Source organism: Podarcis tiliguerta (assembly GCF_965153285.1).
Source record: "Podarcis tiliguerta genome assembly, chromosome: 13".
NCBI classification, from domain to species: domain Eukaryota; kingdom Metazoa; phylum Chordata; class Lepidosauria; order Squamata; family Lacertidae; genus Podarcis; species Podarcis tiliguerta.
The window spans coordinates 40,313,692-40,329,256 of NC_139546.1; the positions used below are offsets into that span (position 1 = coordinate 40,313,692).

At 46.4% G+C, this 15,565-nt stretch overlaps 1 protein-coding gene across 4 annotated transcripts in view; it reads left to right on the plus strand.

The window, feature by feature from the left end:
- Positions 1 to 15,565, plus strand: part of TEP1 (telomerase associated protein 1) — a gene marked incomplete at its 5' end in the record, with an annotated part of 51,314 nt that overhangs the window by 12,804 nt on the left and 22,945 nt on the right. For all 4 annotated transcript variants that reach the window (XM_083409830.1, XM_083409831.1, XM_083409832.1 and 1 more), the window contains 15 exons: positions 182 to 401; positions 1,889 to 2,035; positions 3,420 to 3,494; positions 5,043 to 5,164; positions 6,363 to 6,425; positions 6,738 to 6,881; positions 7,510 to 7,686; positions 8,421 to 8,541; positions 9,952 to 10,076; positions 12,437 to 12,553; positions 12,654 to 12,771; positions 13,236 to 13,430; positions 14,670 to 14,860; positions 14,967 to 15,120; positions 15,262 to 15,441. In XM_083409830.1, the coding sequence (XP_083265956.1) occupies positions 182 to 401; positions 1,889 to 2,035; positions 3,420 to 3,494; positions 5,043 to 5,164; positions 6,363 to 6,425; positions 6,738 to 6,881; positions 7,510 to 7,686; positions 8,421 to 8,541; positions 9,952 to 10,076; positions 12,437 to 12,553; positions 12,654 to 12,771; positions 13,236 to 13,430; positions 14,670 to 14,860; positions 14,967 to 15,120; positions 15,262 to 15,441 (2,149 nt within the window). The remainder of the gene's footprint in view (positions 1 to 181; positions 402 to 1,888; positions 2,036 to 3,419; positions 3,495 to 5,042; positions 5,165 to 6,362; positions 6,426 to 6,737; positions 6,882 to 7,509; positions 7,687 to 8,420; positions 8,542 to 9,951; positions 10,077 to 12,436; positions 12,554 to 12,653; positions 12,772 to 13,235; positions 13,431 to 14,669; positions 14,861 to 14,966; positions 15,121 to 15,261; positions 15,442 to 15,565) is intronic.

The window sequence follows — 15,565 nt, forward strand, 5'->3', positions numbered from 1 at the left end:
CCTTTTTTTGTTAATAGATACATTCAAGGTTGATTATATATTTCACCTACTTTTTTAAATAAAAAAACCACTACATCTCACTTTGCTGCAAAATACTACAGGGGAAGCTTCCATCATTGCAGCGGTGGCACAGGTGTTGACTGGCATGTGTGTGTGTTCATTTGTTCGTCTTCCTTTACAGAGAGATTCGCTGCAGCCACGCTCTCCTGCAACGCTACCAGGAGGCTCTGGAGAAAGCAATCCACATTGCCGTTCGGCACAATCTGCCCCCCATCCCTGGCCGCACCCTCATCCTGATAAAAAACTCAGACATGTATCAGCCCTACGTGAAGGCCCAGGGTCTCTGCTGCCCCAGCACCAATGGGCAGGATGACACTGGACGGGCCTCCCTCCCCCTTACGGTTTGTTCATCTTAAAAGCAACCTTTCTCTCTGTTTTCCCTTCCCTGTTGACTTGTTCCATAACAGGAGCTGCATTAGGGTGAATGGGACACTTCCTTGCCAACCTCGCTTGGCCCCCACCTGCCTATTTCCTTTCTTAAAACCAGCCCAGAGGGTGTCCCTGGCTGCCATCTTCCTTCTGAGTACTCTGTATTGCCCTCATAGAACTCAGGAGGGGAGGGGAAACCTTTAACTAGTTGACTCTGCTTGTCATTGGCTTCGGATCTTAATTCATTTGTATGCCGCTTTTATACCGAATGGCTTCTAAAGCGGTTTACAAATGTAAAATCAATCCTAAAACCCATACCTGATTGAAATACATAATACCAATTCATCAGAGCATTAAAACATCTTTAGTTTAAAATGTGTAAATGAACTAGTTTAAAAGCATGACAAATCAGGTAAAACATTAAGAAATCCCAAGTTCGGGCAACTGCTTGGCTGAACAGGTGTGTCTTCAGGAGCCTGCGGGATGCCAATACTGATGGGGCTTCTCGCACTTCAGCTTCTTGCCCTAATAATATGACAACAGCCCTGCCATGCCACCCCCCCCCCCCCGGTACTGCCAGATTTTCAGCAAAATGTACCAGTTGTTTGCAGGAACTGTATGTTCAATTCATTTAATCTTCAACTATTTATTATTTGTTTTAGTATTTGTACCCCCTTGTTTGACTTAAAAATAAATGGAGATAGTGGCTTGTAACCTAATTTTTAAAACAGTTGTAAACCTCAGTTGTTACATTTTTGTTATTGTTAATAAAAGAAAATAATAATTAAAGAATGAAACACCCGCTGTACAGGAAAAGGTAATGTTGGTTGATGAGTATTAAAATCCTCTGGTCAGTAAAAGAGAATTTTCCAGTAGGCTAAAAAACTTCTTATTTTTCACACAACACCAGCTCAGAGGCCAGTTTCTGCAGCAAGATGGTTCCTGCCAGTCCCTTAATTATAAAACCTGTGTCTAGAAGCTGCAAGATTATAACATGTAAAACGGCCTCCTGAAATTTCTTCCTGGCAAATCCACTGGTGATTTGAGCTTGCCTCTGGCAGATATAATTATATCTAGGATAATTGAGGGTTGCTTCCAGACTGCAGCTGCTTTTAGGTGGGATTCAGTCACGTACCAATACCAGCAATTAAAGTAGATTTGGAGTGTTGCAGACCTGCTTCGATTCGCCTCCCCCACCCTAAAATCCTTGTGTGACAAGGGAAGTGTGGAATAAGCGCTCCTTAGTTGCTTGACACGATGTAGTCTAAACTCCTCAGAAGCAAATAAATGTGGGTGATCAGTGAACAGATCACCTGGAAGCGGCTTGGCTTTTTCCACATTAGAGCCAAACGAATATTGGGCATGTTGAGACGACTGCTTCTCCATAAGGGAGGCCTTCAAAGGGACTAGAGCTTTGCATATATATTTTTAAAGGAAAGACTTACTGTCTCTCCTCCAGAAGCTGGACGTGGCCATGCTGTTGGGTTCCATGGTGCATTTTGCGTCAGAGGAAGCCCAGATTCTCTTCAGCTACGAAGGACAAGAATTCAGGCCTGCTGCCATGACGGGCTCTGTGCTGACGGATGTGCAAGCTCTGCGAGATTTGGTAAGACCTGGAATTGGGGTCTGTGTGGAGTTCATTTTCCTGGTCCAAGGGTGTGACTTCCCAAGGCAGACTTAGTCCTCTTCCTTACCCCAGGTCCTGAATCATAACAGATGAGGAAGATAGGAAACTGAGTCAGCCCATCGATCTACCTGCTGATTGGCAGATATAAATTCAGAGAGGGTCCTCTCCTAGCCCTTCTGGGAGAGCCCAGGGTGGAACCTGGGACCTTCTGCACGCCAAGCATGTGTTCTGCCACTGAGCTGCAACCGCCTCATGCTAAATAGAATTAAGCAAATCATAATATGGGAGTGAATCGGTCACATCTCCCTACCCCTTTCCATACTTACCTGGCATTTTCCGTTTCTCAAGGGGATGCTCTTTATGAACTTTGCATCCCAGATCACAAGGGATAAATTTAAAACAGAGCTGAGTTGTGAGCTTGCAAAGAGGAAGTGTTTTAAAAAATACTTTTTTAAAAAGTTTTTTTTTTTTTTTTTTAAAAAGGAGGGATGACAAACCTCAGGCACCTGTTGCAGCCTCCCTTTTTTGTTTTGTTTCCCCGCCCCCTGGGCAAAATGCCACCACTTAGCATAGCACCTGAACAATGTTTAAAAAAGAAAAAATAGATGCAAATTAGTTGAGAAAGAGGACAGTCTCTCTCCCTCTCCCTCTCCCTCTCTCTCTCTCATGTGTGTGTGTGTGTGTGTGTGCGCGCGCGCACCTGGGTTTTTGTTTTTTGTTTTGGACACCACGACTGCTTTTGTGCAGCATGTGGAAGGTTGGCCCAAGGGTGACCCTCTGACCCAACCAAAAGTTTAGTCAACTTCCCTTCCCCCCTCTCCCCTCCTCTTCTCCCCCAACTTTGTACTGTACACAGCATTAATGTCTCACATTGAATGTAACAGATCTGTAGAAACTCTTATGACCTGATAATAGAGACAACGCACATACATTTTAATAAAACTATTTTTTAAACAAAAAAAAATGTGCACAGGAGTCCTCAAAAAGCACTCCGTCTGTGCTGGTTTTGCAATGTATGTTTTTATTGCCCCCATATAATGGGGGGGGGGCCATTATATGACATCATGGGACTTTGTGCTTGCAGTATTTCCTGTGTGTGAGTCTTTTTCAGTTGGGTTTCCCTTTTCTGACAAGGAAGGCTTGCCTGCTGCTTCTAGACGCAACAGGCCTTGCCTCAGGGACCCAAGAAGCAATTCTTAACACTGAGCCCCCAGACCATTGTTCCATCTAGCTCAGGTTGTCCTTTCAGATGGGGAGGCGGGCGGGAGGTGTCTCTCCCAGCCCTACCTAGAGATGCTGAGGCTTGAATCTGGGGCTTTCTGCACCCGCTCACTGTGCCTGTTTTGTTTGCTTCCACTTCTAGAATGCATACTACAACTACGAAGAGGACCACAGAGTCAGAGACGTCATAATGGACCTCATCGCTCGTCGCCAAAAGGTGAGCCTCTGGGCTTGCACTGTGGATGAATTAATTGACCACAACCTCTTTATTTGGGTGGCTACCTTAAGAATGAAAAGAAGGGGTTAGCTAATAGATTTGAATTTGAAGACGACTCAATAGAGCAGTCCTTCATTTTGTTTTTAAGTGGTATGTATATTTGTTCTACGCTGGTGGCGCTGTGGGTTAAACCTAGGAGTTGCCGATCAGAAGGTTGGTGGTTCGAATCCCCGTGACAGGGTGAGCTCCTGTTGCTCTGTCCCAACTCCTGCCAACCTAGCAGTTCGAAAGCACGTCAAAGTGCAAGCAGATAAATAGGTACCGCTCCGGTGGGAAGGTAAACGGCATTTCTGTGCACTACTCTGGTTCGCCAGAAGCGGCTGAGTCATGCTGGCCACATGACCCAGAAGCTGTACGCCGGCTCCCTTGGCCAATAAAGCGAGATGAGCGCCGCAACCCCAGAGTCGGTCATGACTGGACCTAATGGTCCGGGGTCCCTTTACCTTTGCCTTATATCTGTTACAGCAAACAGTGTTGGAATTCGTTTATTTCAAATGCGTATATGCAGCCTTTCAGAGCTAAAATCTCTGAAAGGTGACGCACATTGAAACCATAATGCACAGTGTCTCTTCCAGGCAACAATACAAAGCTTTTAGTATTGCCAGCAAATGAATCTTCTTGGATGGAGTCTGCCATTTGCAATTTTTATAACGTATATAATAAAACATGCTGCTCGCTTTAATGACGGGTGCTTTTTAAATTGTTGCATCTGAAGCTACCTTGTACCACACCAGACATTAGTGTGTGCTTTTAGTGCTAGGAGAAGAGCCATTTATTCACCTAGGTATTTAAAAATAATTTGGGGTCCTCTTCATACGAGGACTTACATTTCTCTCTTTGGGTTAAAAAAGCGTTACACTTCCATTCATTGATCAAATTTATATCCTTCCTTTGAAAGGAGCTCCTTTTGGGCTTTGTTTTTGCGTGTTAAAGCTCTGCTTTATTCTTCTGCCACTTGTGATGTGCCCAGCGAATGATGTTGTTGGGCAGCCTGTATAAATGGCAGGAGGTGGGGATCCAAAGATTTATGAACAGTGCTGAGAGGGCAGCCCCCCTCTGACTTAAGGAATGATACAGCCCTTGTGCAGTGAGCTTCCCCAAGGCTGTCCTCTTTTGGAAAGAGCATGCTGGGCTGTAGAATGATGACCCTTTGGGCAGTGACAGCGAGGGGGTGGTGTGGCCCTGATGCAATGAACCATAGACGACGCTCTTCTGGGGTAGTGTTAGGCAGATCTGTGCATCTCCTTCGGCAACAGAGAGCCTCGGTCTGGGGTCCCAACTCCTCCGAGCTTTCCATGGTTTTGCAGAGCGCAGCGGCTGAATGATTTCATTTCAGTTCACCAGTGAACGCCTCCGGTTAATGGGGGAGGCCCTGTGGGGATTAGCCATGCGCTCAGGCGATTTGCTTCGGGCTGCTGAAAATGGGGTTTCTGGTTTCCTACAAGTTCCTGACTCCTGCTTTATTGCTTCTCGTTTTTCCCACACCAGGTGGACAGAATTCTTCTTCTGAGCGCTGAGCCCCACGTCCCGCTCCTTGGCTCTGCCCTTTGGCTGTATCGCCACCATGTGTCCCCCGACTGCCTCTTTGTCAATGTCTGTGCAAATGCAGCGTAAGTAGGGGAGAAGTCGTGGGGACTAGGAAAGTTGCCTTATACTGATCCGGTGCATAGAATCAATCGTAGAACAGTAGGGTTGGATGGGGGGACCCTAAGGATCATCTAGTTCAGCCCCCCCCCGCAATGCAGGAATCTCAACATGTGGTTCCCCCATCCGTTTTGAAACCATAACATACCCTGCTTAGCTTTGGAAGCCTGTTTCAGCTATTAGTCTTTCCCAATCCCATCCACTTAATCCAGTGCTCTTGGGAAGAGTGATAGCAACACGTTCTTAAGTAAATGTATCCAAGTTCTTCATGTGCATTACTGGCCAATAGGAGCTTTCCCCCCTATATCGCTGTCTCTCCCCTGCCCCCTGCCTTGGTAGAGAGAGCTACAACCCTTCTTTGAAGATAATTATTATATATTTATCTATACCATGCCTTTCCCCCGACGGGCTCAAGACATCTTACAGGAACTGCTAAAAACATAGAAAAATCAGTCATTTTTAATTTCATTCATTCAATCAATCAATCAATCAGTTGTTTAATTCTATCATTGTTTAATTGTATCTCAAACTATTTGCTAACTAATGAAGTCACTTATTGAAATATTTTCTGCCCTTATGTAGTAGGCAACTTCCCATTAATATACCATATTTTTCCGTGTATAACACAACCCCTGTTTCTGGGGACTCAAAATTGAGAAGTGGGGGAAGATTGCCCACAGTTGTTGAGATTTCTTGGGGGGGGGGAGATTGCCCACAGTTGTTGAGCTTGGGGGGGGGGATTGCCGACAATTGCTCACCCGCCAAACCGCCGCTGCCAATCGCACGCATCCACGAAGCCAGCAGCCAACAATCCCACGCCTGGTTGCCACAGCGGCAAATCGCAAACAGGCCTTGCCGCAGCCACCATTCACCCCCCTAAATGCCACTGACAATCTCGAGGCACCCACCAATCGCCCATCCCATCCCAGCACCATCCGTGTATAAGACGACCCCAATTTTTTAGTATTTTTCCCCAATAAAATAACCTCGTCTTATACACAGAAATATACGGTACTTGCATTTCCCACTTTTGTTTTTATTTTTTAGAGCTCTGCCTGGGTTTGGAGCATTACAAAGAGAGTGGGGGGGGGAAGCATGCGGGGTCTGGTGGAACACACCCCATAAACTTTACTGAGTGCTGTTCCTTCCCCTATCCAATTTTAGGAATCCAAGTACTTCCGGTTCCAGGAATGTTGTGATAAGTGGGTTCAATGAGCAAGTGCTCAGGTGAGTCTCAGAACTGAGCAAATGCAGAAGAACTGCTGGTTGGCAGGACACTATTTACCAATGTGTATTTACTGAGTGAACTTCCTCCGTCTTTGTTCCTTTGGATAGCCGAGAATTAATTCTGCAAATGGTCGCTGAAAGCCAGAAAATGATTTTTTAAAGTGTGTGTTTATGAGCTTTGATGGCTGGTGGCTACTAGCACTTTGGCATGCAGCCAGCCATGGAAACAGAAACCTGAGAAGCACCTTGTTCATTTTGGAGGTTTTTTTTGCATTTTGTGCTGGATTAGTAACCCCTTTCTGTATTTTGTAGGTTCATGGCTGAATGTGGCAACTCCCGGTTCATAGAGCATGTTGGGAAGGCTGACGAGCTCCATGGCCTGCCCAAGAAGCAGAGGGCGGTGGCGGCTGAGGTGGAAACTGGGGTTGCCTCCTTGATACCACCCCCCAAGAGCAGGTGACTGTGCACTGAGGTTTATGAGAGAGGACCTGGGGTGCCCTACAAGTGGAGCTTCGTAAAATTTATATACTGCGTGATTGTAAAAAACAACAACAACAGCAACTTCAAAGCTGTTCACAGAAGGAATAGCAGGTTAAAAACAACTATTTAAAACATCCAAAAAAATTAAAATCAACAATAAGTTAAAATCCGCATTAAAACGCCAGTCTACATTCTACAAACTGAATAGGTTAAACAAAAACGTATTTAGCAGGCAGCATAAACAATACAGTCGTACCTTGGTTTTTGAACAGATTAGTTTTCAAACGTTTTGGCTCCTGAACGCCGCAAACCCAGAAGTGACTCTTCTGGTTTGCAAACTATTTTTTGGAAGCCGAACATTTGACAGGGCTTCCATGGCTTCCGATTGGCTGCAGGAGCTTGCTGCAGCCAATCGGAAGCCGCACCTTGGTTCCCAAATGTTTTGGAAGTCAAACAGACATCCGGAATGGATTCCGTTTTATTTCCAAGGTACGACTGTACAGTGAAGGCACCTGCCTGATCAAAATGGCTGAGTGGGCCTGTGTGGTGCTTAGACCTCTCAGGGTTATGACTGCTTTTGTATCCTGCATCATTTCCCTCACAGGTGGCGCTCCGTCAAGATTTTTGTCTCCTCCACCTTCCGTGACATGCATGGCGAACGGGACCTGCTGATCCGCTCCGTCTTCCCTGAGCTACGAGCCCGGGCAGCCCAATTCTGCCTGGCGATAGAGGACATCGACCTCCGCTGGGGGATCACTGAGCACGAGAGCCAGCAGAACAAGTATGAGGAGAGGAGGGGAAAGACCAGGGTTATTTGGGGGTGCTCCAGACTTCCTCAGTTCTAAGTCAGCTTGTCTGATAGTTGAATTTTAGTGTAGCACCGCACCCTTTGACTACACTTGGAGGGTAGTCACCTAACTTACAGGGTAGAGAGCAGCCCATGTGGCACATACAGTTCTGCTCCTCCAGTCCTTCTTTGCTTCTGCCTGAGGCAGCTGCATCACTTTGCCTAATGTTTGGGCCGGAGCCTGATGCCTGCAATTGCCACCCCCAGTCTCATGTCTGTAATTTCTCTTGTGCAGTTGGGGGGATCTTTTCAAATTTGTTCTTTGGAAAAGTGACATGGGAAGCTGCCTTATACTGAGCCACACCTTTGGTCCTCTAGCTTAGTACAGTCTACACTGACTTGGCAGCAGCTCTCCAGGGTTTGGGGCAGGAAGTCTCTCCCAGCCCTACCTGGAGATGCCAGGGTTGAACTTGGGGCCTTCTGCACACAAAACAGGTGCCCTACCACTGGACTGTGGCCTTTCCCCTATTGACTGAGCGAATAAAGAAAACACAGCAGCAAAATTGTCTGTGCGTTGGAAGCAAGGCATTATGGGAGTTCTGTCAGAACACCTTGACCTGTTTTTCTTCCCTGTGTAACTCTGTCTCCCATAAATGCATTTAGGAGGGCAGTGGTGGGATTGGAGGGTCAGCACACAGATGTTCCAAAGGTTCATTATCTCTCTCTAGGCAGCTGGAGCTCTGCTTGTCAGAGGTCTGTCGGAGTAAGCTGTTCATTGGGATCCTTGGGGAGCGTTATGGCCACGTCCCTACGGAGTATTCCTTGCCAGATGAGCCCCATTTTGAGTGGGTGAGTGAAGAGACTGTGAGTTAGCCAGTTCTAGTGCAGCTCAGTAGCACTTAGGACCCAGGAGGAATCATTCCTTCCGAAACAAAACGGGCACAGTATGGTTAGCAGTTTTCTCCTTTTCATAGATAGGAATTTTGTTGCTCGCCCCATGAGTATGTGTATTTCTGTTCCTGAATGGTATTCCCCAGCATAGCTTACAGATCTGTGAAAAGAATACACTCCCTGTTCTTAGCCTTGCAATCTTAAAAAAGGCATGGCACAGAAAGAATACTAATTTGGAGAGGGAGAAGGAACCACCGTATTTTTCCGTGTATAAAACTAGGTCCCCCCCCCCTAAAAAATAATGTCAAAAATTAGGGGGCATCTTATACTCTGGGTCATCTCCCCCCATTTTCTTAAATCTGAGTCCCCCAAAATAGAGGGCGTCTTGTACATGGGGACGTCTTGTAGATGGAAAAATACAGTAAGTAAACTCTGGTATCAATTCTTAGTTAGTTTTCGAATGACCGTGTGGAATGGGAACAGTCGGCAAGGAAGAGGCAAAAGATGCGGATCTCTCATGGAGTGTCCCTGCTTCCCTCATTCTGTTAGCAACCTTCTCAGTATTCCCTATCAAAGGGAATACTGTCAATGGATATAACACCTTGCAAGGATAAATATTTTTTTTAAATGAATTTGCTGCCCTAGGAGACTTAGGGTTGTTTCTAACGCAGCTCTATATTAAAGTCACTTAAGGGGATACAGTGGTGCCCCACAAGACGGAATGCCTTGCAAGGTGGAAAACCCGCTAGACAAAAGGGTTTTCCGTTTTGGAGGTGTTTTGCAGGACGAATTTCTCTATGAGCTTGCTTCGCAAGACGAAAATGTCTTGCGATTCCTGGGGGGTTTTTTTCGCTCCCCACCCCCTTTTTCTAAGGCACTAAGCTGCTAATAGCCTTTTAGCAGCTAATCCGCTAATCCCTTAAACCCTTAATAGCCGCTAATAGCTCTAATCTGCTAATCCGCTAATGGGCTTGCTTTGCAAGACGAAAAAACCGCTAGACGAAGAGACTCACGGAACGGATTCTTTTCGTCTTGCAAGGCACCACTGTACTTGTTCCACTGTGAAAATGTATTGCTCCAGTGGAACATTCTCACACGAGAGAATGCATACGCAGGTTGCTGTTAACTTTGCACAGCCTGTTGTTCGATTATTTCGTGCAAGCGCAGCTGTTGCACATTGGAACCCACCCTTGTGCTAGCAGGCAGAGAACTCTGAATCCAACTAAACCTCAATGGGAAGGGGAAGAGGATGTGAGGGAGAACTGACATTAGAAGAGCAAGAATGCAGTCAAAGAAAAGATGACCTCAAAACGGCCCTAAGGAGTCCTTGAAGTTGAGAGTTGCAAAGCTTGTATGTCGTCTCCGCAGGTGAAGTCTTACCCAGCGGGCCGCTCCATCACTGAGCTGGAGGTGGTTCAGTTCCTGAACGGTTGTGAGAACCCTGCTGCACCATCCAGGAGCTTCTTCTACCTCCGGCAGCCAGACTTTCTTGAGTAAAGCATTGTGTTTTAAAATATTTCCAATGTAGTGTAGCTTAATGTTAACCTGTCATAACCTATAATAGTTACTGCACAAAGCACCAATACTTCCATTCTGCTTTACAGCTCAGTCGGCAGAGCATGAGACTCTTAATCTCAGGGTCATGGGTTCCAGTTCCATGTTGGGCGAAAGATTCCTGCATTGCAGAGGGGGTTGGATTAGATGACCCTCGGGGTACTTTCCAACTCAGGTTATTTGCTGATCCCAATGGAAAGGGCACTTGGTTTTGGTGCAACATTTTCCAGATGCCACGCTGGGCTGAAATTTGGCATTCTGGAGGAGAATTGCGCATCCTGAAGATTCATGTGTTTCTTTTGAGTAAAGTAAGCCCGTCAGATCTCTAGTCTTCTTTGTTAGCTGTAGACAAAATGCTTTGAATTGTGTGAGCATCTGGTGAAACTGTAGGACTGGGCTTGTGGATGGGGCTGTGTTCCTCTGATCCCTCCCTTTTTGTCTTCCTGTGAGTTGTGCTTAACAGAACCTTGATTTTATTCATTTACCCTGTTTCTCTAAGGACATCGGGATTAGAGATGTGTAGACCAGTGGGGGAAGGGATCAGAAAAATTGGGGGGGGGGTGTTAAGAGCAGTAGACTCGTAATCTGGTGAACTGGGTTCGCGTCTCCGTTCCTCCACATGCAGCTGCTGGGTGACCTTGGGCTAGTCACACTTCTCTGAAGTCTCCCAGCCTCACTCACCTCACAGTGTGTTTGTTGTGGGGGAGGAAGGGAAAGGAGATTGTTAGCCGCTTTGAGACTCCTTGGGGTAGTGATAAAGCAGGATATCAAATCCAAATTCTTATTATTATTCTTCTTAGTAAGTTTTTGTGGGCCCCTCAGGCCTTCTCTTCTCTACTCTGGGTACCAAGTTCAAAATCTTCATAACAGCCCTGCAAAGTAGGTCTGGGCGAGAGATAGCAACTGGCATTGTGGTTGAGTGGGGATTTGAATCCCATGTTTCCCTGATCTTACTCTGTCTCCACTACAACACTCAAGCTTTACATCTGGCATACGTTATGGACATTAAAAACACACTTGTGCATACCATTTTTAGTGCTTCTGCTGGGAGGCAAGGAGCTGTCCAGGGTCCTGAAGCTCCACTCCCTCCATAGTACAGTACTGTACTGTGACAACACCTCTGCTCCAAACATACACTCTGGTTATAGCTATGCTGTTTGTGCTAGCCTCAGAGGATTGCAACTCTAGTGAGAGTGCTGAGAATTTAATTCACTGGCCTCCTTGTCTCTCTTGGTTATCTCTTCTTTTGCATGTGCTTGCAGAATCACATTTTCCCAGTATCCCTTGGTATGCAAGCATGGTACGTACAAGCAAAGCCACAAAATGGTTTGGAAAGATGTTAAATCTGATTTGTAACATGGCCTGAGATTCCTCTAGCTGCAGGCCCACAAGAAGAGAGTGAAAGACAACTGAAATAATCGGGGTGACAAATTTCCCTTCCATTGTTAAATTGCATATATGGTGTGACTGTAGAATTGCTGATCACAAGCAACTCTCATCATAAAAGGGAGACTGAACCAGTACATGTTTATTGCAAAGCAAACTGGTTTCCTGACCAGTTCCTTTGTAGGAAGGCATGGCGCAGGAGGGACAATGGACTATAGTCATCATCATTATCATTTTGTTTGTATGCCGCCTTTCCATAGTTGCAACTACACTCAAGGCAGCTTACAACATGGCAAGAGTTACATAATTACAAAATTACATAATTACAAACATAGCAGAAGTCATAAACATTAAAACAAATCAAAACGTACACAACTAGATGGAAACAATTTCCACGTAAATCATAAGATCTAAAACTAAAGATACAACAATATCAATAACAGCAACAAGCTCTCTCAGCCCTCCATAACCCGCCCCCCAATAAACACAGTTGTACTTCAGAAGTCGAATGGAATCAGTTCCAGAAGTCCATTTGACTTCCAAAGCACAGCTTCTGCTTGGCTGCTGGAAGCTCCTGCAGCCAATCAGAAGCCGACAAATCCCATTGGACAGTCGGCTTCCAAAAGAAAGTTCAAAAGCCAGAATACGCACTTCCAATTTTCTATTGTTTGGGAGCCAAAACGTACGAGTTCTGGGGCGTTCAAGAACCAAGGTACGACTGTATATGCATATATGTATAACTCGTATCCAAACTTCTTGGTTGTCCAGCTTTGGCTTTTCAACCCAAACACCCAGGTTCTTTCGAAAACATGAATCTTGAAAGCAAATCTCACAGAATGTGGGTTTCCCTTTCATTCAGAATTGTGGTCTGTCATAATCTAGTGTCTCTTTGCTCCTCTGTCACTCTTGGCAGCTCCGTGCCAGAAACGTGGAGGGCGGATTTCATGGCTGAGACAGAGGAGGCCAAGCGCCGGCTGGGAGACCTGAAGGAGAGCATTGAGAATCATGGCAGCCTGGCTTCATGTAGCAGGTGATGGGAAGGTGATATTGGTGGGGGCAGTGAGAGATCCCATAACCCTTCCGCAAACGTTTTCATTATTTGTGGGTTCTCTCTTCTTCTTCTGTTTTAGATACGTTTGTCAATGGGGCGGGGTAGCCCAGGGCAGGCCGTACGTCAAGGGGCTTGAGGATTTCGGTGTCAAGGTACTGCAGGATGTATGGGAATGCCTCCGGTGCCAGTTTATAGAGGTAAGGACTGAAAAAAGCAAAGACTGGGCAAGCGTGTTTGGTTTTTTTCTTAACGGACTTTTTGCGTAGAGGGAAGCTTGTTCCCAGCAGTTATGTCTACAAACATTCTCTGTAATGGTGAGTTTATGGAGTGGGAAGAGTTCCCCAATATCCCCCTTCCCAACATCAACAACAACATGCCCTCCAGCAAGAAATATAATACGTTTTGATCTCAAGGTCATGAGTTCCAGTCCATGTTAGGTGAAAGCTTTCCTGCATTGCAGGGGGATGGACTAAATGAGTAAAGAGAGAAATGTAATGGAGGCTTTTCAGAAGCACAGTGAAGAACATCAACCACTCTTGCAAATTTTTATTTCATTTTTAAAACACTGCAGTCTGAAACCACAGGTGTTTGTTTTTAAACCAACCACCCTTGGGTGCCTGTCTGCCTTTCTCATCATTCCCATCCCTGCTTACCCCCTCAGGGAGATGGCTCTACTCTGGCCGATGACGAACCAGAAAAGGAGGAAGAAGTTGGCCTGCAAGACTCTTTCCAAGAGTTGCAGCAGAGGAGGTTTTGTGCCCGGGCGAAACTCGTCCATGCTGTGGCTGCCCAGCTGCGTGGAGGAAAGCTCTGTGTTGTGAGCGGAGAGCCTGGCCAAGGGAAGACTGTCTTCCTGGTAAGTCAAGGAAGCAAGATTTGGAGGTGGGAAGGAGCCACTAGATTCTAATAGTGAACTCGATTCTCAAAGTGTGTAGGTAGCCAGAACACCATCCATGCACCAAGGAGATACATTCGCAGGGTTGGGGAAATGCCTTGGTTTGCGGTAGTACAAAAAAATGAGACTTTAAGAACAATAAACCAAAAAATGCTGAAGGGGAGGACCTCAAAATGTCTTAACAAGAACTGAGCACGTTCATTGAATGCTGGGTTGGGGTTGGGGATGGAGTGGAGACTGGGTTGATAGAGGAACTGGAGCGGAATGGCTTAGCAAAGGCAGGCATGCTGGCTGACTAGAATCTGCTGGTGTGGTTAGCTACCTTTTAAATTAAATTAATTTTTTGTTTACTGACATTGTCCCTGGGAATGACAGCATGCTGTTTGCAGGATCATTCCACTGGGATGCTTGCAGTAGGGAACGTTAATAGCTGTTGGGTTTTACAGCTCTGCCACTCTTTTCAAGCAGCAGTAAAGCTTTCATCAAAATAAGGTCAGTGTTTAAGAGGGTTGGACTAGGACCTCACAGACCAGAGTTCAAATCCTGCACTTGGCCCTGAAAGTTCACTGGGTTGACTTTGGGTCAGTCATCCCCTTCTCTCCCTCTTGTCTTTTGGCCTAACCTCTACTTCACAGGGTTGTTGTGAGGATAAAGTAGGGAGGGGAAAACTCATATTTATCACCTTGAGCTGCTTGAAGGAAAGGCTGAGATATAAATGAATTAATAAACCTGAGAGCTGAGGGAATAGTGACTTCCTCAACCCACGGAAAGCACATATTTGTCACGACTAAGGTATTTGAGGGCAGAAACTACTAGAAACTGCTGGAAGTTTATAGAAGATTCTGGAATGTACTGGAAGACTCTGGAAGCTTCATATTGTTTCGACTAACTCAGGGTCACGTGGAACCAAGAGAGATAAATTCCTGGACTCAGCAAGCTGCTTTATCTCTTTGCTCTCTTACTCTGCTTGTGCATTGTATGGAACGAAGTTTTTGCCTCAGTAAAGTTTTTCTTTTACTGTGGATCTTTGACTCTGCATGGTTTCTTTTCATTTACTGCCAGACACTGCTGTTTGTCAATATTAGCAGGGAATAAAAGCTAGGAGAATGAGTTATGGGGCCGACACTGGTCAGGCCTGATTTGGCTCGGCTCGGACCTGTTGCTGAATCCTCCTCTTCTGCTGTCTTCCTTTTACCTCAGGCGGCCCTTTCCCAGGTGCTCAAAGCAAAGGCCCCGCAGCAGAAAGAGGACCCTACTCCCAGTTACCACGTCGTGACCCACTTCGCCCAAGCCCGGCCCGATCAGGCCGAAGCCCAGGTCATGTTGGGCCACCTGTGTGCCCAGCTGAGGAAATTGCTGGCGCATCCTCCAGCCCCACCCAAAAGCTACAGGTTAGCATGGCGGCCATTTTGAGGAGCCTGGTTTATCAGGGGTGACGTTGCTTCACCTGCAAGCTTCCGCGTAAGAGAATAAGAAGGCTGCTCTGTTTCCTTTCAGGGGGCTGGTTGGCCAGTTTGACTCCCTCCTCCATTCTGTGGCCCTGTCTTTGAAGCGACGCCAATCTCTGGTGGTTTTGGTGGATGGCGCTGACCTTACCTACACGGCCGGTGGGCAGCTGGTTTCTGATTGGCTGCCCGAGGAGCTGCCCCAGGTGAGCTTTACATCTACCCTCACCTGTGTGTGAATATAGCATGCATCCTTTCCCACCAGCCACATACAGATGATGGCCCATAGTTCCCTTGCACGTGCTCTTTGCATGAACCTTCTGTCTTTTCTCTGACTCTCCCTGCAGCGAGTCAGCCTTGTCCTCAGCGTCTCTGAGGAATCTGTACTCCTTGGGTCTCTCAAGCGGCGGAAGGATGCCTTCTCCGTTCCCCTTGGACCTCTGGACCCCCCTGACCGAGTTGCCATGGTCCGCAAAGACCTGGCCTCGTATGGCAAAAAGTTGGAGGAGTCGGCTTTCAACAACCAAGTAAATGGGAAAATAAAATGTTGTGTTTGGGGGTTGAATTATTTGATGGTGTGGTCTGGAAAGGTATAAGCAAGCTGTGTAAATTCTGGGACCTGGACTAATCTGCACAAGTGTGGGATTTAAA